At 37.4% G+C, this 26,789-nt stretch overlaps 1 protein-coding gene across 2 annotated transcripts in view; it reads left to right on the forward strand.

The window, feature by feature from the left end:
* Positions 1-25,645, forward strand: part of Actr2 (actin related protein 2) — a 39,514-nt gene extending 13,869 nt beyond the window's left edge. For both annotated transcript variants that reach the window (XM_020161681.2, XM_020161682.2), the window contains 7 exons: positions 2,206-2,421; positions 4,978-5,050; positions 10,852-10,988; positions 13,249-13,398; positions 17,531-17,676; positions 19,190-19,322; positions 23,081-25,645. In XM_020161681.2, the coding sequence (XP_020017270.1) occupies positions 2,206-2,421; positions 4,978-5,050; positions 10,852-10,988; positions 13,249-13,398; positions 17,531-17,676; positions 19,190-19,322; positions 23,081-23,251 (1,026 nt within the window). In that variant the 3' untranslated portion in view covers positions 23,252-25,645. The remainder of the gene's footprint in view (positions 1-2,205; positions 2,422-4,977; positions 5,051-10,851; positions 10,989-13,248; positions 13,399-17,530; positions 17,677-19,189; positions 19,323-23,080) is intronic.
* The last annotated feature ends 1,144 nt before the right edge of the window (positions 25,646-26,789 follow it).

The following is a 26,789-nucleotide window of genomic DNA, read 5'->3' on the forward strand; positions in this document are numbered from 1 at the left end:
GGGAGACTGAGATCAGGAGATTGAAGTTTGAGGCCAGCCCTGAGCACATAAAGTTCTTGAGGCTCCAGCTCCAAAACAACCTGAGCAAAATGGACTGGAGGTGTGGCTCAAGTGGTAAAGCACCTGTTTTGGAAGTGTGAAGCCCTGAGTTCTAACCCCAGTCCCACAAAAAAAATTTTTTTTTTTTTTTTTTTGTTAATGATTGAAAATAGCACATGTACTTGCAGGTATAGATTTCTCCCGTTTTTATGAAATAGTGTTTAGAATATGCAGCAGTGTTGAAAGAATTATATTGAAACCCATATACCTATCACCTAGGTTCTACTAGTAATATATTTTACACTGACCAATCACACATTTACCCAAGTATCCATTTGTCAGACCATTTTGTTTTTTGATGAATTTCAAAGTAAGTTACAGATGTCACTATGCTTCTTCCTAAATACTTCAACATATGCATGCTATTAGTTAGGAGTTTACAAGAACGGATTTTTTAGCTTTGCATTTTCTTCTGAAGATCCTAAATAATTAGTAGTTAAGAAATTTGAATATTAAGTTATGGGGAAATTATCTTTATAAGAAATTAGTTGCAATAGAAAGTTTTAATGAATATTTCTAGTATCTGCTTTCACCTCGTTTACCCTTTTTGATATTGCTTTTAGTGGACTTTCCAGAAATCTGTTTTTAGTATGTTCCCCACCCTGGCTTACCTCTGATTTATTTTCAGGTTTAAAATTCATATCTTTTTCAAACCACCATTTCAAGTCATCTCATGTTAACATTTTGCTGCTTCTTTCTTCATTGCCCCATAATTTGAACTTGATATTATAGCAAATAGTAGTTATTTCTGATAATAGTTTGTTAGTTGAATTCATCAGCACATGAAGACATTAATATTGTTAGTATCTTGACTACCTGATTCCTAAAATAAGTTTAAATTTTAGGACATCATTAGCTTTGTTAAACATACAGTTTGATTTTTCACATGTAAGCCATCTTAAATATACTGTCATTGGAGATAAGAGTTGTGGGTATTGTGCTTCATGTGTAATAGCACAGATTTCCAATATTACATTTTAAGATTGAAAATCTGGGCTGGCCATGGTGATTATATCTGTAATCTCAGCTACTTAGGAGGTGGAGTTTGGGAGGATCATGGTTTCAGACCAGCTTGAGCAAAAAGTTAGTGAAACCCCATCTCAACCAATAAGCTGGGTGTGGTGGACCACACCTGTCATCCCCAGCATAAATTGGAAGATTGGGCTGGCAGTGTGGCTCAAATGGCAGAGCGCCTGCCTAGCAAGCATGAGGCCCTGAGTTCAACTCCTAGTACCACCACCAAAAATACAAAAAAAAGATTGTGGTCCAGGCCAGCTGGGCAAAACACAAGTTTCTATTCCAAAAATAACTAAAGTAAAAAGGGCTGGGAGCGTGACTCAAGTAGTAGGATGCCTCCCTAGCAAACATGAGACCCTGAATTCAGTACCTCCAGAAAAATAAAAAAATAAAAATTGAAAATTTGCCAATGAGATAATTTTAAAGAATGAGCTATTTTCTTACACCTAATTTTTTGTATCATTTCTAATTTTCCTTCATCTTGCTGAGGTCTGGGTAGAAATTTAAATTTAGATATTCATAGATAGAAGTTTATGAAATTTACAATTGGTACATATTTCCATTATAGAGCAATAAAGAATCATTTTACTTTTGCTTCTTTCATTACATTTTCTGGTGCTTACATTTATCATTGATATTTAGTACAAAGAAATGTGCTGCATGCATTGAGTATTTTTCTATAAGTACTTTTTTTCCCTGATGTGCTATTTCACGTATCACAGGACTTACTTTTTGAACATTTGAGCAAAAGAAACAGATGAAACCTTATACAAAACCCTCCAAAATATGAAAATGTGGGGTTTATTTGTGTTAATGCTCTTCTTTTGGAAACATATGTATTAAAGGTAAGGTCAATTTATTGATTTAAACCACATAATATATACAATTTTATTATCAATGGTTAAACTTTGCAAGACGTTCTTGAAAGAAAAGATTTTTTAACTTGAGGTGTAAAACTATCTGAAATTGTCAGAAAGATTAAAATTAACTATTTCCAAGTTTTCTGAACTATCATGGGAAAATAATTTTCTGAAGCTAACTTATGTAAAAATTTGACTGGTTTAGAGCTTCGATATTATAATTTTCTAGGACCTAATGGTTGGTGATGAGGCAAGTGAGCTTCGCTCAATGTTAGAAGTTAACTACCCAATGGAGAATGGCATAGTACGAAACTGGGATGACATGAAACACTTATGGGACTATACATTTGGACCAGAGAAACTTAACATAGATACCAGAAATTGCAAAATCTTACTCACAGAACCTCCTATGAATCCAACTAAAAACAGAGAGAAGATTGTAGAGGTAAGTTTTTAGATGGGCATGTATGTTATCTCTGATATAATGTAAGAGAATTCTTTTTTTTACTGTTGTTACTGTGGATAAGGGGAATGAAAATAATTGTTTTTCACCAGCTCCTATTTATTTTACCTTTACTACAGGTTTAGTACCCCTTACTGAAATTCTGAAACTTTTTGAGCATTTTCATGATGCTCAAGAAGTTTTGGATTCTGGAGCATTTTAGATTGTGGGTTTTTAAGATTAGAAATCCTCAACCAGTGAAACCTGTACAGTATTCCAAAATCTGAAAAAAAACTGAAATCAGACACCTCTGGTCCCAAGCATTTCAGATAAGGAATTTTCAACATTTACATGCTAGTTATTATTCTAAGTAGGGTATGTCAGTACAAAAAACAAAATCCTGCTAACCTGAAGTTTATATTTTAGCAGGGGAAAACCACCCCTCCCCCCAAATAGCTGAGTTATTTAAGTAGTTTGTTAAGAGGTAGTAGATGCCAAAGGAAAAAAATAAGAGTATGCTAAGGAGAGTGGGGTTTGTAATTTTATATAGGCTGTGGTAGTACACTTCCATGTGGAAGTGTTGCTTATATGTTTTTACTAATTTATTTTTCTGGCGTTATTGGGGTTTGGACTCAGGGCTTCATGTTTGCCAGGGAGGTGCTCTGCCCCTTGAGCCATACCTCCAGCCTGTGAAAGTTGTGTTTAAACAAAGACAAAAAAGTCTTTGTTTTGGAACCACAAAGAAGCAGGTAAGTTAGCCAGGATATATGTCTGGGAAAAGAAGAAAATCCACAGATGCGCAGGATGCTTAGAGCTCAGTATTACACGGAAGAGGCGTGATTGAGTTTTTGCATAGTGCTGGCCACATGGTGCTGAACACATGGTGCCTTTCAGTAAGTCTTAAATTTTTACTTGATCCCTTCAGTTAAGCACATTAACTTTGACCTTACTTTTTGGGCATCATTTGCTTTTGGGGAGGCAGATTTTCACAAAATTAAGGACAGGGAAGCAAGTAGATCACATGATTTAAACACAACTGATGATAATGCAGTACTGACTGAGAGCTTCTCCACATGGACTGAGCTACAAACTGTGTGCATGGGAATTAAAATTTTTGGTTTTTGAATTTTTTATATTATTATTTTGGTCATGTTTGGTCAAAACCATGTATAGTAAATCTGTGAAATAAAGCAGAGTTGCCCTATAGCATCACTTCTATTTTTATCCCTGCAGAGGGGGATTTAAAGGATGATGTAATAGAATACTAGTCATAGTATCTACTTGTCTAATTGATGAATATGTATTACATATTCATTTTAAAAATTTAAATTCTCTATAGTTTTATGATCACTTGTAAAATTTCTGAATAAGAGCCATGCAGAGTGTGGCTCATGCCTGCAATCCTATCTACTCAGGAGGTGGAGATCAGAAAGATCATAAGAGCATAAGTAGAATGATCATGGTACAGGCTGAATTTGCTTAAATTTGAGACTCTATTCGTAAAATATGTAACATACAAAGGCCTGGCAGTGTGGCTCAAGTTGTAGAGTGCTTGCCTGACCAGGGCAAGGCCCTGAGTTCAAACCCCAGTACTGCCAAAAAAAAAAAAAAAAAAAAGGCAGGTAGTTTGAATGGCAACTCTGCCAGTCAAAGAGTGCTCACTGTAGATGAATGACTGACTAAAAGCAATGATAAAAGGTGTTTCCAGCTTACCTGAGCTGCAGAGAATGAGCAGGGTGTGACCAGAGAGGGGAAGAAGAAACTTCATTGGGGTTATGGAGTTACAGCCTTGGCTTAAGTAGGTTCAGTAGGCTCTGCAGCTAAGCAGTTTGTGTATCTGCTGCTGTATTAATTGTATTATGTTTGTCTTCAGCTTCTCGTTTTACTTTTTACTTTTTCTGTTTTGTTTCTTTTCTGTGCTGGGGGTCAAACCTAGGGCTGAGACAGACAGGCACTCTACTACTAAATTATATCCCTATCCCTATTTTTTATTATTTGATTATTTTATTTGGAACTGTGTGGGTGGGGTAGAACCACAGTCTTAGGCCAGGTTGGAGATGGGTAGGAGGCTCAGTAGTTAAGCAATTTCTACTGTCTGTTTTGAATTAAAAGATATTTTCTGCTGGGCATGGTACACATCTGTAATCCCAGCAATCTGGAAGCTGAGGCAGAAGGTTCATGAGTTCAAGGCAGCTGGGCTACATAATGAGATCCTGCTTTAAAAAACCAAAAAAAGAAAGAAAAAAAAGATATGTCCATAAGGGACATTAATTAGGAAAGTCTCTTACATAATTAACCGTTAACTATAATACACTCTTTGTTTTGTAGCACTTATAAATGCTCGAAAACTCAATATGGATCCAAAATCTGCCCTCACAATTGGAGCTCTGAGATGGTAGGATTTTATTAGAGGCAAGAGGAACTAATTAGAATGGCGAATTCTTCAGGTCCTTTTGATTCTGTTTTGGTCAACTAATCCACTCAGCATGAAGAAAGCTTATAAATATGTAACTTTCTAAATGTCTTCTCTTCTTTTTTCTTTCTTCTCTGCATTTTCAGGTAATGTTTGAAACTTACCAGTTTTCTGGTGTGTATGTAGCCATCCAGGCAGTTCTGACTTTGTATGCTCAAGGTAGGTGAAGCTTAACTATTAAAAAAATTAATCCAGTAAACATTAAGTATATTTTATGCCAGGCAAATTTGATCTCTCTTTTAAGTTATAAACCAAAAGCACTTTATTTATATATCACATTGAAATTTTTCATAATTTTTCTATCATTTCTCAAAATATCATAGATTTTTGCTTGCTTTACTAAACAATGAAGATTTAAGGTAAAAAGAGGAATTCGATTTTTTTAAAAAATAGGGTATTTCCTCTTTTAATATTTAAAAATTTTATTCTTTGCGAAGAACATAAACATGCAATTTGTCCTCAGAATTGGCTTGAGTTTTAAAAAACAGATAAAGAAAGGCTAGCATTAAAAATCATGCTCATAATAGATTGGGTAAAAAGGGAGAGGATAGGCATTTTGGAGTGCATTCCTATTTTTTGAGCTGGATTTAATGAAAGAGACTAATGTTCTCTTGGTATTACCATTAGCATCTGCCTCCCTGTTTGGATGGAATGAGATATTGGCCATGTCAGGAGAGCTTTTCCTATTTTGGTGACCTTATAAATTCACCAGAAGCTTATTGAGAATTTATGGGGCTGTCAAATATGTACCACGGAGACTTTTAGGCATTTGAACTATAAAGATGCTGTCAGGAAACTTCTTATAGGAAAGATTCTGAAACACAGTTTGGTTTTGTCATGACAGACACTTTCTACTGGAGGAAATACCTGAACTAAGTCTCAAGTACTACCAGTGTCTATATGACATAGTACTAAGAATTGATGTATTATTTTGCTTTGATTGGTTCTTTTGTAACTTTTTTTTTTTTTTTTTTTTTTTTCTTGGTCAGTACTGGGGCTTGAACTCAGGGCCTTCACCTTGAGCCACTCCACCAGCCCAATTTTTTGTGGTAAGGTTTTTTGAGATAGGGTCTCAAGAACTATTTGCCTGTGCTGGCTTCAAACTGTGATCCTCCTGATCTCTGCCTCCTGAGTAGCTAGGATTACAGGCGTGAGCCACCAGCACCCTGGCTCTTTTGTAACTTTAAGAGTTAAGTTTTTCTTAAGTTGATACAAGAAAGAGTAGGAAATACTCTGGAGTTAGTAGGTATAGGTAAGAACTTTCTCAATGAAACCCCAGCAGCACAGCAACTAAGAGATAGCATAGATAAATGGGACCTCATAAAACTAAAAAGCTTCTGTACATCAAAAGAAATGGTCTCTAAACTGAAGAGAACACCCACAGAGTGGGAGAAAATATTTGCCAATTATACATCAGACAAAGGACTGATAACCAGAATATACAGGGAACTTAAAAAAATAAATTCTCCCAAAACTAATGAACCAATAAAGAAATGGGCACGTGAACTAAACAGAACTTTCGCAAAAGAAGAAATTCAAATGGCCAGAAAACACATGAAAAAATGCTCACCATCTCTAGCAATAAAGGAAATGCAAATTAAAACCACACTAAGATTCCACCTCACCCCTGTTAGAATAGCCATCATCAGCAACACCACCACCACCAAGTGTTGGCGAGGATGCGGGGAAAAAGGAACCCTCTTACACTGTTGGTGGGAATGTAGACTAGTACAACCACTCTGGAAAAAAATTTGGAGGCTACTTAAAAAGCTGGACATCGATCTACCATTTGATCCAGCAATACCACTCTTGGGGATATACCCAAAAGACTGTTACTCCAGAGGCACCTGCACATCCATGTTTATTGCGGCACTTCACAATAGCCAAGTTATGGAAACAGCCAAGATGCCCCACTACTGACAAATGGATCAAGAAAACGTGGTGTCTATACACAATGGAATGTTATGCAGCCATGAAGAAGAACGAAATGTTATCATTCTCTGGTAAATGGATGGAATTGGAGAACATCATTCTGAGTGAGGTTAGCCTGGCCCAAAAGACCAAAACTCGTATGTTCTCCCTCATATGTGGACATTAGATCAAGGGCAAACACAACAAGGGGATTGGACTATGAGCACATGATAAAAGCGAGAGCACACAAGGGAGGGGTGAGGATAGTGAAGACACCTAAAAAACTAGCTAGCATTTGTTGCCCTTAATGCAGAGAAACTAAAGCAGATACCTTAAAGCAACTGAGGCCAATAGGAGAAGGGGACCAGGAACTAGAGAAAAGGTTAGATCAAAAAGAATTAACCTAGAAGGTAACACCCACGCACAGGAAATCAATGTGAGTCAATGCCCTGTATAGCTATCCTTATCTCAACCAGCAAAACCCCTTGTTCCTTTCTATTATTGCTTATACTCTCTCTACAACAAAATTAGAGATAAGGGCAAAATAGTTTCTGCTGGGTATTGAGGGGGGGGGAGCGGGAGGGGGTGGAGTGGGTGGTAAGGGAGGGGGTGGGGGCAGGGGGGAGAAATGAACCAAGCCTTGTATGCACATATGAATAATAAAAGAAAAATGAAAAAAAAAAAGAAAATACACCTTTTCCTAAAAAGAATAAAGACTAAAAATCACATTGAAAAAAAAAAAAAGAGTTAAGTTTTTTTGCAATCTATCTGATTCTATACATGGATTAGTAAAAATCTTGTAAAAATACATTCTGGGTTTTTTAAGTATCTGAAGTACTACATATAGATACTTAGGAAATATTTGAGGGAATTAAAATTTTAAAGAAGCTTTATTTGTTTGCCAAATGCACTGTGTCTTCTACTCTGTTTAGTACAGAGTATATAATAGTAAGATAGACATGGTCTCCTTACCCTTAAGGTGATTGTAGTGCAGCTGTGAGTAGTTTTCCCTTTGAAGGAGGAGTCACTTATTCTGTAAGTTGGGAGGGAGTGCTTGTCTGCATTAGGTAACTATTTCACTTTTTAAAAATAACCTTTTAGAAATTGTATGTAATACTTTGGAGAAATTTAAAAATTTTTGAGTTTAAAGCATGAAAACTATAATAAGAGTTCCATCTTAACTGGGCACCAGTGGCTCATGCCTGTAATCCTAGCTACTCAGGAGGGAGAGATCAGGAGGAACTCAGCTCAAAGCCAGCTCTAGCAAATAGTTTGTGAGACCCTATCTCAAGAAAACCCTTCACAAAAAAGGGCTGGTGAAGTGGCTCAAGGTGTAGGCCTTAAGTTCAAGCCCAGTACTGAAAAAAAAAAAAAAATTCCATATTGGGGGTGGTGAGGTGAGACAATTCTGCTGAAAAAAATTTTCATTTGAATTCTAGTTGAAGAAAATGGACCTTGATACATTTTCCTAGCAATATAAATTTATTTTTGTTCAATAAAGATACCCTTTCTTAATTGTTAGTAGTAAGCTATTTTTTATTTAACTATTGAATCCTTTTGTAATTTTGAGAAATAAAAATTCAGTGATCTTAATTAACTCCAAACTATAGTAAAACTCTTCTTTTAAACCTGGTGGCTAGTACTGCCAGTTTAAAAAAATAATAAGAAGAATTAGAGATGTGGTTCAAGAGGTAGAGCACCTGCTTTGCAAGTATGAAGCCCTGAGTTCAAACTCCAGTTGCACCAAAGTAAGAAAAAGAAGAAATAATAAAAAGCATTCAGATCTGTAGAAAGTTTTCAGATAAAAGAACGACATGATGCCGGGTGCTACTCGGGAGGCAGAGATCAGGAGGATCAAGGTTCGAAGCCAGCCCAGGCAAATAGTTTCAGAGACCCTACCTCAAAAAAAAAAAAATCACAAAAAAGGGCTGGTAGAGTGGCTCAAGGTGTAGGCCCTGAGTTCAAACTCCAGTACCACAAAAAAAAAAGAAAGAAGTGACATGGCAATTTGGGAAGCTATGTTTCGCTGTCTAGTACAGAGAATATTGAAGGGATTTGGGGAATCTTCTGGAGGTTAGAGTGGTCAGAGAAGATATAAATTCTTTCCTTAAGAATTTAAAGAAGAGATAGACATGAATCAGATGTGTTCAGGGAAAGGCCATAGCATATGGCCTGGTGGGAGTGGTAGAAGATAAAGTGAGGCTGGCAGGAAGGCTTTTTGGGAAATAAAATATAAATCCTTGCTGAAGTTAATATTATTGGGAGCATTTTTTAATAATGATCATGTAGCTTCCTTTTTTTTTACAGGATTGAAGGCAGTGAATCAGTTTTGTGAGGTTTATAGCATTGGTCAGAGAAAAACAAATTATATCCACTTAAAGTGGAAAAGGTTTAAATAAATTTATTCAAAGGCAAAGGTTAGCATTTAAATAGCTGGGCATGTTGTGGTGCCCACCTATCCCACTTGTCCTGTTATTCATCCCAAGCTACGTGGAAGGCTGAGGTTGAAAGAACCACAGTTTTAGGCCAGCCCACGCAAATAGTTCGAGAGACTCCATTTCCAAAATAACCAGAGGTTATTGGAAATAACCTGGAGGTGTGGCTCAGGTGGTAGAGCACCTGATTTGCAATCACAGAGACCTTAGTTCAAACCCCAGTCCTACCAAAAACAAAAACCCCAGATAATTATACACAGCAGTGCATGCAAATTTATATTAGTAAGAAAGAGAAAGGGAGAGAGCCATTCAGGGATGAGAAAATATTAAAAAGTTACAGATAATGCATATTCTGGTTAAATTTTTTCCTATTAAAAGATGTGAGAGCTGAGCGTGGTGGCATATACCTGTGATCCCTGTAAATGTGAAGCCCTGAGTTCAAACCCCAGTACTGACAAAAAAAAATTGTGAGCTACAAAAAATTTCTTTTTCCTCTGAATTAGCCCTAATGCGGCCATTTCTGCTTTTCAGTAGCATAAACCAGGTGAGTGGCGCACATGCCTATAATCTCAGCACTTGGTAGGCTTAGGTAGTAGGATTGCAAGTTTGAGGCCAGCCTGGGCTACAGCTATCTGATATCACCAGACATTTTTCCAAAACAACACTCAACTTTTTAATCTGTGACAAAATAACAGTATAATAAAGAACTAGGTCATTTGTTGGCTTTTTTGGGGTGGGGAGTGGAGGGAGTATTGTCAAACTCATGGGCTTAAGTGAGCCTCCTACTTCAGTCTTCCAAGTAGATGGGACTACATACAGGTGTGTACCACCAAACCTGGCAAGAACTAGATAATTTCAGTTCTCCTTCCTCCAAATTTGGAAGAATTTTACTGTGGCTTGGAATTAATTTCATTAATATCCTTGGGCTATTATTTCTCGGAATTAAGGAGAGATTTAACAGTTAAGGCATTCAGTCACTGTCCTGTAATTTTGTATAATATTCACTTGTAACAGCAATTTTCATAAAAGTTACCCATGGTACTTTTAAAATTTCACTTTAAGGGAAGTCAGCGATTAAGCTGGAAAGAAAAATAAAGAATTGGACTAAGCTTTAAGAATATGATCAAGGGCCTGGTGTGGTGGCTCATGTCCATAATCCCAGCTAGTCAGGCAGAGATCAGGAGGATCGTGATTTGAGGCCAACCCAGGCAAAAAAAAAGTTAATGAGACCCCCATCTCATCAAAACAAGCTGGGCTTGGTGGTATATGCCTGTCATCCTAGCTACAAGGGAGGCATAGGTATAAGGATTGCAGTCCAAGGCCGGCCCTGTGCAAAAAATAAGACTCTATCTGAAAAATTACCTGAAAGCAGAAAGGGCTGGAGTCAAGTGGCTGAGCACCTTCCTGGCAAGCACAAAGCTCTGAGTTCAAACACTAGTACTGCCAAAAAGAAAAGAGAGAGACAGAGTGCAAAATAAATAATAAAGAAGCACTGACTTCTAGGCCTTTCCAGTTGGTTAGTTTTCTAATTTGACACCTGCTCTATGTTCACAACTGCTAGCTTTGATTTTTCTGATTTGATCTTGTATTTAAAACCTTCTGATCCTTGTGCAGGTTTATTGACTGGTGTGGTGGTGGACTCTGGAGATGGTGTGACGCACATTTGCCCAGTGTATGAAGGCTTTTCTCTCCCTCATCTAACTAGGAGACTGGATATTGCTGGGAGGGATATTACCAGATACCTTATTAAGGTAAACGAAAGGAAAATAGTATAGAAATTGGTTTTTTTGTATTTTGTTTTCTGTACCTCTAGAGAAATTACCCAATTTCCCCATTATTCACATAAAAATCTGTCTATGATTTCCACACGTGATCTCTGGTATACTGGTGAGGAGATAATTACTTGCCCCTCTGGAGGAATGCTAGCTGGTCATTCCATGGGGTCTCATTAAGTCTTCTCTGTGTCACTGGGCTCCCTTCCCGAGTAATCCTCCACGTGAAGGGATGTTAAGTTACTGTACTCTTGTTCTAAGCCAAAATCCTGTCGGAGGTAAACAGCAGAGTTTCCGGGGGTCTTATTTTGGACATAAACACAAAAGTAAGGGTATTTCTTCTCTTACATATACAGAAAGTCTAGTTGTTCTATATCTAGTGTATAATAATGTATGTGGTTAAAAAATGGATGGCTGTCATTATTGCTGTCAGCTTAAGGACAATAATGAAATCATAATGCTTATCGTATTATTGTTGTTTCTTTTCTTAGTAGGTTGCTTTTAAAATAATATTTTCTGATCTTCTTTTGTGGTGCTGGGGATTGAACCCATGGCCTTTTGCTTTGCTAGACAAATGCTACCACTGAGCTATAACCCAGCCAATATTTTCTATCATTTAAGAAATAAAAAGGGGCCAGGTGCCAGTGACTCATACCTATAATCCTAGCTACTTGGGAGGCTGAGATCAGAGGATTATGGTTCAAGGCCAAACCGGGGAAATAGTTTGAGAGACCCCCATCTCCAAAATAACCAGAGCAAAATGAACTGCAGGGCCTACCTTGCAAGTGTGAAACCCTGGGTTTGAATCACAGTACCACTAGAAAGAAAGAAAGACAGGAAGGAAAGAGGGAAGGAAGGAGGGAGGGAAGGAAGGAAGGAAAGCAGGGGGAGGGAGGGAAGGAAGGAGAGAGAGAGAGAGAAAGGGAGGGAGGGAGGAAGGAGAGGAAGAAAGGAAGACAGACTGTGAAGTGAACCATGCCTATAGTCCCAGATGCTTGGGAGGCTGAGGCAGGAGAATCCCTTGAGCCCTGTATTTCAAGCTTGGGCAACATACCAAGACTCCATCTCTAAAATAAAAACAAAGTTGAACATGATGGTACACTCCAGTAATCCTAGCACTCAGGAGGCTGAGGCAGAAGGGTTCTGTGTTCAAGGACAGCATAACTACATAAAGAGACCCTATCTTAAACTCGCCCCCAAAAACTAAAAAATAAAAAAAAAAAAAGGAAAAAATACAACACTAGAGGTTATAACTTCAAGTATCTCAATAATTCTTTTATTCAGTCGCTTATAAATTCTATCATCCTTACAATATATGCCAGACACAGTACAAGAAGCGAGTAGGGCCAGACGCCAGTGGCTCAGGCCTGTAATCCTAGCTATTCAGGAGGTAGAGATCAGGATTTCGGTTCGAAACCAGCTTGGGCAAATAGTTTGTAGACTCCGTGTCAAAAAAAAACCCATTACAAAAAGGGCTGTTGGAGTGACTCAAGTGGAAGAGCACCTGCCTAGCAAGCATGAAGCCCTGAGTTCAAACCCCAGTGTCATCCCTGCCAAAAATAAAGCCAGAGGCAGCTTTCTAAGACTCAAGGGTATTATTTCATAAATAAGGCATTGGTTAAATGAGAAAATGGCAGGTGGCATAGGTCCATTACCAACATAATATTTATTCAGTAATAAATTTTGTTTTAAATTTTTGGCAGTACTGGGGTTTGAACCCAGGGCCTTACACTTGCTAGGCATGAGATCTTACTGCTTGAGCCACTCTACCAGCAGTCTATTTTTGGTGTGTGTGATGGGTTTTTTGAGATATGGTCTCACAAACTATTTGCCCAGGGCAGACTTCGAACCTCTATCTTCCTCATCTCTGCCTCCTGAATAGCTAGGATTGATTATAGGCATGAGCCACTAGCACTCATCTATTAATAAACTTTTGATCATGAAATGTTTATCAACACTAAACATTAATACATGAATAGTGGTGCTTTTTAAAAAAAGACTTTTTTGCTTGTTTTACCCATTTATTATTCATGAAGTATTCTGATATTCTCTGTAAAAATGAAATACAAATTCTTTTATGACAGATAAAATTCTCATTTCTGAAGTTTTCAGTAAGAACTGAGGATAGCCAGTTGTGTTTGTTATCAATGTGACATTTAAAAAGCATTAACTTGCACAGTGGAACTCATTCAGATCCGTTAGGAACTTACTGCTATTTTTTTTTTTTTTTTTGTACCAGCTGCTTCTGTTGCGAGGATATGCATTCAACCATTCTGCTGATTTTGAAACAGTTCGCATGATTAAAGAAAAACTGTGTTATGTGGGATACAATATTGAGCAAGAGCAGAAACTGGCCTTGGAAACCACAGTATTAGTTGAATCGTACACAGTAAGTATATCAAATGGACAGTTAGGGAAGGGAGGATAAAGGAGAATGAACTTTTGTAAATGTCACACTGTACCCCCAGTACAACAATAATAAAAATAAATTACAAACAATAAAAATAAAAATGGACAGCCATGGTTTTTGGTGTCAGCTTAAGGACATCAGTGAGTTTTTTGTTTTGTTTGATACTGGGGATCAAACCCAGGGCTTTGTGCATAGCTGCCTCTGAGCTCTATCCCTAGCCCTTGAAATCAGTACTTTTGATTTTTTTTGTGTAATATTTTATGTACATGACTTTTAAATATCTCTTCCTATATTAAGATTCTGAGATTTAATTACTTTGGGACACCATACAATGCAAATCAATGTAAGAATCATAAGTTACTTTCTACCTTAGAATATAATTTGATGTGAGATGTTATTTTGAGATTCTAGCATCTGGGATAGCATTTCTCAGACTGTTTTCAGAATGTTATTTCCCTGAGCTGTTAATAAGAGTCTCACAAAATTAGTCGGGTGCTGGTGGCTCTTGCCTGTGATTCTAGCTACTTGGGAAGCTGACATCAGGAGGATCTTGGTTTGAGGCCAGCATGATCAGATAATTTTCAAGCCCCATTTCCAAAACAACCAGGGCAAAATGGACAGGAGGTGTGGCTCAATCAGTAGAGTGCCTGCTTTGCAAGCCCAAAGCCCTGTTTTCAAACCCCAGTCCCACCAAAATAAACAAATAAATAAATAGCTTTGCCGGATACCCATGGCTCATGCCTGTAATCCTGTCTACTCAGGAGGCAGAGTTCAGGAGGATCATGGTTCCAAGCCAGCTCAGGCAAACAGTTTGTGGGACTCTATCTTGAAAAACCCATCACAAAAACAGGACTGGTGGAATAGCTCAAGGTTGTAGGCCCTGAGTTCAAACCTCATACAGCCCAAAAAATAAAAAAGGTCACAAAATTAAAAACAGTAACTGTTAAAGAGACAGTTGATTTTACTTTCCTGCAAGAGTCTCAGACCCTTTGATTTACTAATATGTATGCAACTGTGAGAATGTAGTATCCCTGTTTCATTAAACTGTAGCTAATGATTTGTTTTTTTGTGATACTGGAGTTTGAACTCAGGGCCCACGCCTTGAGCCCCTCACTCCACCAGCCATTTTTGGTGAAGGGTTTTTTCAAGATAGGGCTTGTGAACTGTTTGCCTGCGTTAGCTTTGGACTGTGACCCTCTTGATCTCTGCTCCTGAGTTAAAGTATTGCTTTATTAATTCAGCGGTGGTGGCCTTCACTGACTTAATACCTTCTGGGTTTTTTATATTTGTTTTATTTTGGTGATAATGAGGTTTGAATTTGAGAGTTTTACAAGGCAGGAGCTGTATACTGCTCTTTTTTTTTTTTTTTTTTTTGACTGAATACTTTTTAATGAGGTATTCAAAATAAATGTTAACCTGAAAGTGTAACTAGGAAGACTTAGCACCTATCTATCATAGTTTACACTGGGGGATTCAGTCCTACTGAATGTCTTGTTTTTTTTTTAAATTTGGTGTTACTGAGGTTTGAACTCAGGGCCTCATATTTGCTAAGCAGGCACTCTTACTGCTTGAGCCATTCCACCAGCCCCTACCTGAATTTTTGGTTAACATTGTAAGTCTTTTTCAATTCTCTGATATAAAGTACTTCCATATGTGATCTTTGATCTGAAATGAAATAATACTGTTTAACCCTGTGATCCTTGTTAGCTCTACTTATTCACAAATATGTGCAATATAATCATTTTTAAAGCAATTTTGAATTTTTATAGTTTTTTAAAGATATAAATCCAAGTACACAATAAAACTTACTTTGTAACTTAGTGATCTCCAGATTTGCCCTGGAAATTCTTTCCATGAAATTTTTTTGACAGTTCCTCTAGATTTCTAATTTTTCCATCTTCCTGAATTGTTTGGAAGAAAGTAGGCAAATCATAAAAGGACTAAAAACGTAAAACATGTTTTATTTATTTCTTCCTTACTTTCCCATCAATTTAAGATACATTACAAAAACACATACAAATTGTCCAGGTACTGGTAGCCACTCCTGTAATCCTAGCTACTTAGGAGGCAGAAATCAGGAGGATCAAGGTTCAAGGTCTGCCCGGGCAAATAGATTCAGAGGTCCTGTCTCAAAAATACCCAACACAGAAAAGGGCTAATGGAGTGGCTCAAGTGGTAGAGCGCGGGTGAGGCCCTGAGTTCAAGCCCCAGTACCAACAAAAAAAATGTAAGTGTAAGTAAACTGATGAGTAAGTGAGAAGGGACGGGGTAGATAAATACAGAGTAAGATAAGATTTAAGGTTCTCAGTGTAGCTGGGCACAGTGTCATAAACCTATAATCCTAGCTATTCTGGAGGCTGAAGCAAGAGGATTACTTGAGCCCAGGAGTTTGGGGCCATCCTGGCTCATGACTGTAATCCTAGCTACTTGGGAGGCAGTTTAATAGTTTAATAGTTCAAGAGACTCTATCTCCAAAATAACCAGAGCAAAATAGACTGGAGGTGTGGCTCAAGCAATAGACAAAGCCCTGAGCTCTAATCCCAGTATGCCAAAAAAAAAAAAAGAAAAGAAAAGAAAGAAAATCAATGCAATCTATAAAAAGGTAATTCTGGGGTTTTTAAAAAATGTGATTCCTTTGCACATATTCATGGACAATTTGATTTATAAATAAATGTAGAAATGGTTATGTAAAACTAATTCTGGTATTTTGTGTAGAAACATGGCAAATACTGGCATACCTGAGCATGCTTGTTACTTAAGTCAGCCCAGTGAGTTAGAAGGTGGTAGAAGAAAGTTTATATTTATATCTCTGATTTAATTCAATGGAAACATGTGATAAGAGTTTTCTGTGCAGGTCATATTGATTTGATGTTGATCCTGCTGTTTAAATCTTACTGTCTTAAAATAAAATTATGCTTATCAGTTACTTAAAATGTAGGACATAACAAAATTGCCTTATTAAAAATAGTCTAGATCAATGTTTTTTAAACTCCTTTTTTTTTTTTTTTTTTTTTTTTGATACAGGGTCTCGTTGTATAGCCCAGGCTGACCTCAAACTTGAAATTTTTCTGCCTCCATTTTCTGAATGCTGGGATTACGGGCGTGTACCACCATATCCAGTCTTAAACTTATTTTTAAATTTATATATTTCTACAATTTTCCCCACTCACCCCCACCTTTGGTGGTACTGGAGTTTGAACTCAGGGCTTCATGCTTGCTAGGCAGGTGCTCTAACACATGAGCTACTCCACCAACACTAAACTTTTTTATTGAAATCATATCACAGATTAAATTTTTTATCTAAGTAGCACACACAATATTTTGATGGCAAAATAATAGTTTCACAGAGTATTTGGTGAAAGAAAATTCTGTTTTGTTTTTAATCGGTTCGTATTTCTTTCCTAGTGCTACTATTAAATTACCACAAACTTCCTGGTTTTTGTGGTACTGGGATTTGAACTCAGGATTCAGGGCCTTATATTTGCTGTTCGAGCCATTCCGCCAGCCCTGGTTTATTTTATTTTTTTACTTTTTTTTTTTTTTAATTATTATTTTCATTATTTTTGTACTAGGGGTACATTGTGATGTTTACGAAAATTATTACAATGTGTCATAGTTGAATTCATTCCCTCCATCATTTTCCTTTACCCCCTCTCCCTCAAGAAAATTATTTAAAATGTTTAATGTGTCTATTCTATGTGGGACAAATATCTATAAACTCACAAAAACATTGAAATTTTAAAACAAGCAGCATAAATTCATACCAGCAATAATCAGAATACAGTGGTTGGTCAATAACGCCTGTTTATGCTTTGTTGCACGTACACATGAAATGACATGTACATGTACACATTCATGATTTCTCCAAGAAATTCCTGATATTTTGGGGTATGACATACCATTTTTAAAAACGAGCGAGCATGATAATAAGAACACTTGTCCAAATATATTTTACCTTTTTTTAACCCTCAAAATATTATTTTAGGAAAAACTATTGCTGTTAATGATTTTGGCTACAGAACAGATATGTTTAAAAGTTCTAATGTTCTGGAGAACACTGGGAAATTTTGGTCTCTTCTGCCAACTAGTACCTGGTTATTTTTCGTTGTAGCTCCCAGATGGACGAATTATTAAAGTTGGGGGAGAGAGATTCGAAGCACCAGAAGCTTTATTTCAGCCTCATTTGATCAATGTCGAGGGAGTTGGTGTTGCTGAGTTGCTTTTTAACACAATCCAGGCGGCTGACATTGATACAAGGTACATTAGAAATGGTGGTTTCCAAGTTGTCAGAAATAGATGGACTACAAGTAGAATGAACAAGTTACCTATTACTTGTGTTTTTGATAGGGTGGTACTGGATATTAAACAATATATCGCATCATTGTGTCTCAGAAGCCACTTTAAACTTACATTGAAATAATTTCAAACTTACAGAAAAGTAGCAAGAATAATACAAAAAACACATGTATGCCCTTTTTCTGCTCTCAGCATATTACTAATTTTAATGTCCTGCATTTTTGCTTTATCATTGTCTCTTTTTCCTGAATCATTTGAGAGTAGATTGAATATATCAGTACTCTTTAACCAGTTTGTGTTCTTAAGGAAAAGAAAAAATACTTTCTTACACAGTTCAGTTTAGTTAATGAGTTTGAGAGGTTTATTATTGATAATACTTTAATCTACCAGCCATATTTCAGTTTCATCCGTTGTCTCCATAATGTCCTTTTTTCTATGTAAGATGAGATCAAGGCTCACACATTGTATTTAGTTGTCAGGTTTCTGTTTTTTGTTTGTGTGTTTCGGGGGATTGAACCCAGGGCCTTGCACATGCTACGCAAGCCTTCTTCCATATGAGCCATGCCGCAGCCCTTAGTCTTTTAGTCACCTTTTCATGTAAGTCTCTTAATTTGGGTTTGTTTTTGCATAATCCAGGTTGTGCATTTTTTGCTAGGATATTTTGCCTTAAGACAAAGGAACAAAAGGGAAAACTGCAAATGGAAAATCGAAAAGCAGAAAGTCAAAGTAGAATATGGCTAATTATAGTAAATAATTATATACATAATTATAACGTGTACTATATGTGTTCTGTAGCATGCATGTTTTATATATACACATATATGTATGTAATTTTACTGAATTCTCCCAGCCACCCCCGAAGGCTGACGTGAATAATAATAAACCTAGCACCAGCCACATTGGGAGGCTGAGGCAGGAGGATCACTTGAGTCCAAAATTTTTTTAGGTTTTTTTTGTTTTGTTTTTTAGTTTTTTGTTTTTTGGTTTTTTGATGGTATTGGGGTTTGAACTCAAGGCCTCATGCTTGCTAGGCAGATGCTCTATCACTTGAGCCACTCCTCCAGTCTTTTTGTTATTTTTTGAGACAGGGTTTCACTATGTATCCCAGACTAGCCTAGAACTCTGATCCTCCTGCCTCAGCTTCCCAAGATTAAATGTCTGTGCCATCACCCCTAACCAAAAAAATTTTTATTTAAAAAAAAAGAAGCCAGGTGCTGGTGGCTCATGCCTATAATTCTTGTTACTTGGGGGACTAAAATTGGGAGGATTAAAGTTCAAGGTTAGCCTGGGCAAATAGTTCAAGAGACCCCATCCCCAAAATAGCCAGAGCAAAATGTACTGAGGTGTGGTTCAAGTGGTAGAGCACCTGCTTTGCAAGTGGGAAGCCATGAGTTCAAACCCCAGTCCCACCAAAAAAAAAAAAAAAAAAAGACAGTAACCCTGAGATACTATAAATACCCATGTGTCTTTCTAGGTCTGAATTCTATAAACACATTGTGCTTTCTGGAGGATCTACTATGTATCCTGGCCTGCCCTCGAGGTTGGAGCGAGAACTTAAACAGCTTTACTTAGAACGAGTTTTAAAAGGAGATGTGGAAAAACTTTCTGTAAGTACCAGTAACATTCTTTTAAAACCCTGTAAGGAGCTTGTGAATCTTGACAACCACCAGGGGGAGCAAAATGTCTTCTAAACAAATTCCCACTTCAGTTAAGTACAGCCTAGAAGAGAAGAGATGGAAGTAAAGGGTTCAAGGGAAAGAACAGTGGTTCTACCAGGTCACCTCTGTGTTCAGTGAATAGAGGTGAGTAGGTCCAGGGCCAAATGTCCTAGTTCATCAGTAATGATCAGCCTGGCCTCCAAGGTGTCTGTAAGTACATGGGAAGAACCTGATAGACTGTGAAGAGATAAATGCCCCACTATGGGTTGTTTCATTTTTAACTTTCTGAATATGTAATCAGCCTTCATCACTATTCTTAGTCTATGTTGTAATTCTGATTTTAGGGATTTTTTTTTTTTTCTGTGTATTTCTTGTATGTGTTTATCTCCGTAATCATGTCTTTTGCATCCAAATAACCATCATACCTCTTGAAAGAGACTTTACTGGTAATTGTTGATATGTACAGCAGAAAGTTTTAAGCTAGGATATAATTGTTAATGATTCTTTGTCATGGGTTTCTCCCCAATCCAAATTGTGTCAAGTTCCAGAGTAAGTCATCTTGGGTTAATTCTGTGGTTTGTCTCACTTTCTCTGGTCAATCTTTTGAGATAATGAGATTCCATATTATGGAGTACTGTATGTTTTAGAAACACTAATGTTACATCTTTCATATATGACTCAAATTGCTGAAATTAAATTGAGTATGGGCTCACATACGTTAACCAAATTAGAAGAACCATGGGAAGGAGCCATGTTGTCTAAGTGCTTCACTCATTTTTCTGATTTTATTAAATTATACATATAATTTAAAATCCATCTCAGGTGATCATTTATTTATTCAGCAAACATTTCTTTCTTTCTTTTTTGCAGCATTAGGGCTTGAGCCCAGAGCCTTGTACAGCTAGGCAAGCACTGTACCATTGAGCCCAGCTCAGCAAACATTTCTTGAATTCATCTAGTTACCAAACACTTGTCCAGGTGCTGGGGACAGACAAAACAGTGGTAAACAAAATGAAAATCCCTGCTTTCAATGTAAATAATTTATCAGTAGTAATATGCTATGAAGAAAATTGAAGCAAGATTAGGGTGCTAGAAAGTGGTAGTGAGCCATAGCCTGGTGACTCATGCCGATAATCCTAGCTCCTCAGGAAGAGGATCAGGAGAATTACAATTCAAAGCCAGCCACAGGCAAACAGTTCTGGAGACCCTGTCTCAGAAAAAACACATCACAAGAAAGGACTGGCTCGAGTGGTAGAGTGCCTTCCTAGCAAGTGTGAGGCCCTGAGTTCAAACTCCAGTGACACCAAAAAGAAAAAAAAGAAACTAATAGTGGTTGTAAAGTGTTCCTTACCACTAATCAGGAAGGCCTCTTGCATGAGGTAACTTAATCATTGCCTATATGGAGTGAGCATATGACTTTTTGAGGGGAGAAAATTCTCCAGGCAGGAATAGGGCAAAAGCCTGGAGTTGATGGAAGTGACCCAATGTGACTGGAGCAAAGTGAGCAAGGGAGAGGAGTGGGAGATGAGGTCAGAAGGGTAGCAGGGGGCAGGTCTTGTTTGGCCATGGTAAGGATAGAAAACCTTGGGAAGGTTTTGAACAGAGAAATGATAGTATCTGACTTATGTTTTAAAAGGACCAGTAAATAATGAATAGACTGTTAGGAAGAAGAAAACAAAGGTGTATGGAGAAAAACCAGTTAGGAGGCTGTGAGAGATTCAAATTGAAGGAGGATGACATGATTATCTTAGAAAATGGAGAAATGTAATAGAATTACCAAACAGCACTAAAAGCCCAATTGAGGTTAGTGATACTTTTTTTTTGGTGCTACTGGAGTTTGAACTCAGGGACTTGCACTTGCTAATAAACAGGCGCTCTACAACTTGAGCCATGCCTCCAGCCTGATAGATTTAAAGCATGATGTTGAGTTTCCTTCCTGTCCTGTTCAGCTCCTTGAGGACAGGTACAAATTAGAGAGCAGATTATCTTGAGTTGGTGTTTACCAAGTGACTTACGAGGGAGAGGACAGACTCACCAAGGTGGGCAAATTATATCCCTATATATTTTGTTGGAACACAACCAACCCCATTTGTTTCCATAGTGTTATCTGTTGTCACATATTGTCTATGGCTGTTTATAGCTACACATGGATTTGTGTAGTTGCCACAGAGACTCTAAAAGCCTCATGTTTGTACCATCCAACCCATCATAAAAATGTTTGCCAGTCAGATGTGGTAGCATATGTCTATAATCCCAGCATTTGGGAGGCAGGCAGGAGAATTACATGTTTGAGGCCAGCTTGGGCTACTTTAGCAAGACCCTGACTCTACTGGATACCAGAGATCAGGAAGATCGAGGTTCAAAGCCAGCCCTGGACAAATAGTTCAAGAGACCCTATCTCAAAAAAACCCATCACAAAACAGGACTGGCGGAGTGACTCAAGTGGTAAGAGTGCCTGCCTAGCAAGTATGAAGCCCTGAGTTCAAATCCCAGTACCAGGAAAAAAAAAAGAAAGAAAGAAAAAATCAAAAGATCCTGTTTCCAAACAAACAATGTTTTCCAACCTAAAAGCAAAATAAATAGAAGCCAAGCGGAGTAGGTATGCTTGTGGTCCTAGCACTTGGGAGGCTGAGGCAGGTGGGTTGAAAGTTCAAGCCCAGCCTGGGCTACTAGTGAGAACTTGTCTCAAAACATAAATAAAACAGTTAGAATGTAGATTGGTCTCAGAATTGACTAATTACTAATAAACTGGTGTTTTCTCATGTTACACATTTTCATATCCCTACATTTTGTTTGTGACATGAAGACATAATTCAGAATGAGAGTTTCTTCGAGTCTTTGTTTTTTCTAGGATTTGTAACACTAAGTAAAAATTTCCAAGCCATTTTAAGGTTCACTTTCAGGTACAGCAAGCAGATTACGGTATGACCTTTTTAGACAATTAATAATAGCAACAGAGTATAAAACTTCCCAGTAATCTTTGTGGTTTTGTTTGCTTGTTCTCAAACTCTGTAATCTTTCTGCCTCAGCTTCCCAAGTGCTGGGATTACAGGCATATACCACCACAATCTTGGGTACTATGTTCATTTTTCTCAACATCCTCATGATTTGTTTTGACTGTATTTGGCCTTATTTATTTTGAGAACATTTCTTTTGAATTTGAGACAATAGAAAGTATGCTTTGCTTAGAAGAAAAGACTTAGAGCTGGGGAGCATGGCTTAGTGATAGGTCAAGTGAGCATGCATGAGGCTCTGGGTTCAGTCCCAGCCCCCAACCCCAAACCCCCTCAAAAAAGAAAGAAAAGTTCAGTCTTACTTGTTGCACCACACTAGAATCATAGGGGCATTAGGCCTCGAAGAAACCACATAAGCCCTCTTCTCAGGCTTCAGTTCACAGTTCAGATACCAAGGGGAAAATCCACCATAATCATACCTCTTGGTATTTACATTCTCAATACAGTGACTGGTTGTATAATTCATCATTCAAATCAGAACACTGAAAAAGTGGTACTATTAATAATGATGGGACAACAAGTGTGTGTGGTCTTCTAATTGTGAGCTTGGGGCAAATTCCTAAGTGTCTGTACCTCACTTCTCTTTTACTGCTGGGCTGCAGTGTGATTCAAGAGGATACATGGAAAAGTAATTGTCACGAAGCTGAAAGCACTGCGCACATGTGACGTCATACTATCCTCTCTCTCCTTTAGAAATTTAAGATCCGAATTGAAGACCCACCCCGCAGAAAGCACATGGTATTCCTGGGTGGTGCAGTCCTGGCCGACATCATGAAAGACAAAGACAACTTTTGGATGACCCGACAAGAGTACCAAGAAAAGGGTGTCCGCGTGCTGGAGAAACTTGGTGTGACAGTGCGATAAACTGCAAGGCTTGTTTCCATCACACCCCTAACGCTTTCTTTTTTCCTCTATTGCCAATCTTTGAACTCATTCAACTTCAGGATGTGGAACAGGCCTCTCTGTGCCCTTTGACTGGAAAGGTCAAGTTTTATTCTGGTGTATTGGGAAAGCTTTGTTGAATTTTTGTTAATGTGGGTTAATCTGGCTGTTTAATGCAACCACTTCCCTACAAGCAACCGGAGGGCAAAGGGTCCTGTCTGCTGCTTTGTTTCCTCTAAGTAAGCATTTAGATCTCTCCTGTAGGCTTCCTATTTTCACTTTACTGCTCTAATGCTGCTAGTTTAGTCTTTAGCACAGTAGGTGGTATGCCTCTATTAGCATAAGAAAAAACTTCCACAGGAGCTTTTACATATTACTGGGTGGGGGGATGGTTAGGGATGGGTGGGCAGCCCTTGAACCCTTTAGGGTATTTTCTCTGTAGCTGTGCTTTCAACAGATACTGCTGTAGCTTTACATACTTTAAAGCTTCTCCTATTAACATCTTAGTGAAATATTAAGCTCAGAACTAAAGTGTTTTGGGTAGGTTTTGTGTGGTGGAGGGAGTGGGTGGTCTCTTGATTGTGATTTTTGAGGTTTTCTGCTCCAGGGTACATAGGATGAACCTTATTTACAGTACTTTGAATTGGCAAATTTTCTTTTGATCTGTCTGGAACTGATTCTATATGATAAGCAAGTGTAGTATTCTATTACCATGTGGCTTAAGGGATTTATTTGTTTTTAAAAATCAGTGATATCGGCTGGGACTAGACTCCCTAGAATCTATCAATGGAAAAGTAACTTTTAAAAACACTTTTTAAAATTTGAATTACAGATAAAAAAGTGTTTGAGAACTGGTGTTTTCTAAATGCTTCTATTTATTTCAGAAGCATTAAGAAGTAGTAATCCAGTGCTAAGCACCATTCTTGCAAATTACTCTTTTATGTAACTGATCAGTGCTTGTTTAATAAAACACGCAGATGCATGTACATAATTACTGGCAGTAGGTCATAATTGTTGTGTTAAAAATGACATTGGAATATGGGACTTGATGCCAGTTGAATCATTTTCATTTTTGTTTGTTTTGATTTGAGACCTGGAAGTGGAATAAAATTTGACTATTTAAAATGTTGGCCAAAAGCAATCAAGATTTAAATATGCATTTTTACTGAAAACTAATCATAACTGCTAATTTGTAGCCATCTTTCATACTTGAAAGAAGAGTGGCTGGAATTTTGTAAATATTGGCAAACCTTCCTGCCTGTGTCAGTGAACCCTACTTATAAGTCCAGTTGTCACTGCTTGCTGTCTGAGAAAATATCAGTTAGCACCCAAATGGGAGTTCTTTCTAAATTTGAAAAATAAAATAATGAGAAACTATATCTCACTAAATACAAAGTGCTGATTTGGGGGAAAATGTTTTCCTTCATTTCAAAATATTCTTTTCTAATAATGGATTTGAAAGAAATGGCTTAATTTTTTGGAAGACAAATCAGAAACTGGCTTGAGAGTCTCTTAAAAATTAGTTTATTATATAATTAGCAAAAGATTAGCTTTAATTATGTAGCTTCTGTTACTATTAAGTATTTTCTGTCTGTTTTACCTCAATTTGAACAAATAAAAAAGTTTGTGTGCATGCTGGACATGCTTCAGTACACATGAATAGCCCATGAATAAGTCTTCTAGATCCTGAGTACAGGGCTCTCAGAATCACTTAGGAGTTCTCAAGTTTCCTAAATTATGTTCTCAGAAATATCCGAACCTTTTGTGTCCTGGGCTTGTTAAAGGACACAAACTGTATGTAGGACCAGTACCTACTGACTGTTCAGTTCGGTTAAATGGGTTGACACTTGGCCTTTGGTCATGATTTTACAGTATGTTGGTAAAAAACAACAAGGAATGGAATGGACTCTTAAATACAACAGTGAAACATTTATCATTTGTACCTTGAATATAGAATTTTTTGACAGTTAAAATGGTGTACTTATATATGTAATAATTTAGAAATTCCATTTTATAGTTTCCTATTCTAAAGTGAAATAATGCATTTGATAATTTGGAATTTGGGAGGTATTATGTTTAGTTGGAGTTGTCAGCTATGAGTCCCTCAGAAATTAAAATCATTTTAAAAGAGATCTGAAACCTGTTGTCACTTAGATTTCCAGTGATTAAAATTCTTGTTTTTTTTTTTTAAATTTAGAATCACCAATGCCTTGAAGGGTTTCTTAGGAAGTGTGGTATTGGATATTAACTTTTATACAGTTCTGAGCACTGTACCTGGAAAGTATTTTGAAAGATTAGTGGAAAGCTAAAATTCTACATTTAACTTGAATACACTCTTTTTGATTCAGAAAAATAAATCAGATTTTTCAAAGTAAACTTGAATTTTGTGTTTGTTTTTTCTTTTAATAGGTTTTCTCTTTAATTTCATTTTATTTTTATTCAGATTTTCATTTTTGCTAATGCAAGATGGTTTGAGAACTTTATGCTAGTTGTTAGGTCAAGTTCAGTATTCAGTTGTTAACAAAACCCATTATTGTATGATTTTAGATACATATGGGAAAAAAGCTAGAAAAGAGAGCACATTACAGCTACATTAGAGATCTTTTTTCTTCCAACACAGTTTTGTTTCCCAGGAGATTTCAGGTGGCTTTCACAGAATAAGCAAGCTTGATGGGCCTGTGTGAGAATGCATGCCTCTTTTCAGGGGCAGTTTAGCTCATCTGCATACAGACTTTTAGGCAAGTGTTTTTTTCTTCTTGGCTTTTTTTTTTTTTTTTTTTTGGTGGGGGGGTGGATACTGGTGATAGAACTCAGGGCCTTGTGCATGTTAGGCAAATACTTGACCACTGAGCTACATCCCCAGCTCCCAGGTACATATTATTTTTAACAAAATATCTAAAGCAAAATGAAAAAAATTTTTTTGATGGAACTGGAGTTTGAATTCAGGGCTTAGCACCTGCAAAGCAGGCACTCCACTACTTGAGGTACTTCTACAGTCTCTTTTGCTCTGGTTATTTTGAAGATGGGGTGTCTCCAACTATTCCAGCTCTTTGCCTGGACTGGCCTAGAACCTCAGTCCTCCCAGTCTCGGCCTCCCAAGTAGCTAGGATTACAGGCCTGAGCCACTGAGGCCCAGCAGGATGAAAATATATTTAAATGACTCTTGCATTATTCTGCCCTTGAAAATGAGGGCTGGAAGAATGATGGAGGGGGTGAATTCAGTTGTGATGTTTGTATGAACTTTTGTAAATGTCACAATGTACTCCCAGTACAACAATAATATAATAAAAAAAAAGAAAAGAAAATGAAGGCTGGCGAGTAGAGTATTTTTTTATCTCTTCTGAATCACCTGAAGAATAATGATAGAGAAAGGATAAATCTGGCACTGTGTAGTGTTGTCTTTGGTAGAGTGAATGTCTCAGTGCTCTTCTTTTTTTCTTTTTCCATTCAAAGATTTTGCTGTACAATTGAGTGAGTGTGTGTCTGTAATCCCAGCACTTGGGAGGCTGAGGCAGGAAGA

Source organism: Castor canadensis, chromosome 12 (assembly GCF_047511655.1).
Source record: "Castor canadensis chromosome 12, mCasCan1.hap1v2, whole genome shotgun sequence".
Lineage (NCBI taxonomy): Eukaryota > Metazoa > Chordata > Mammalia > Rodentia > Castoridae > Castor > Castor canadensis.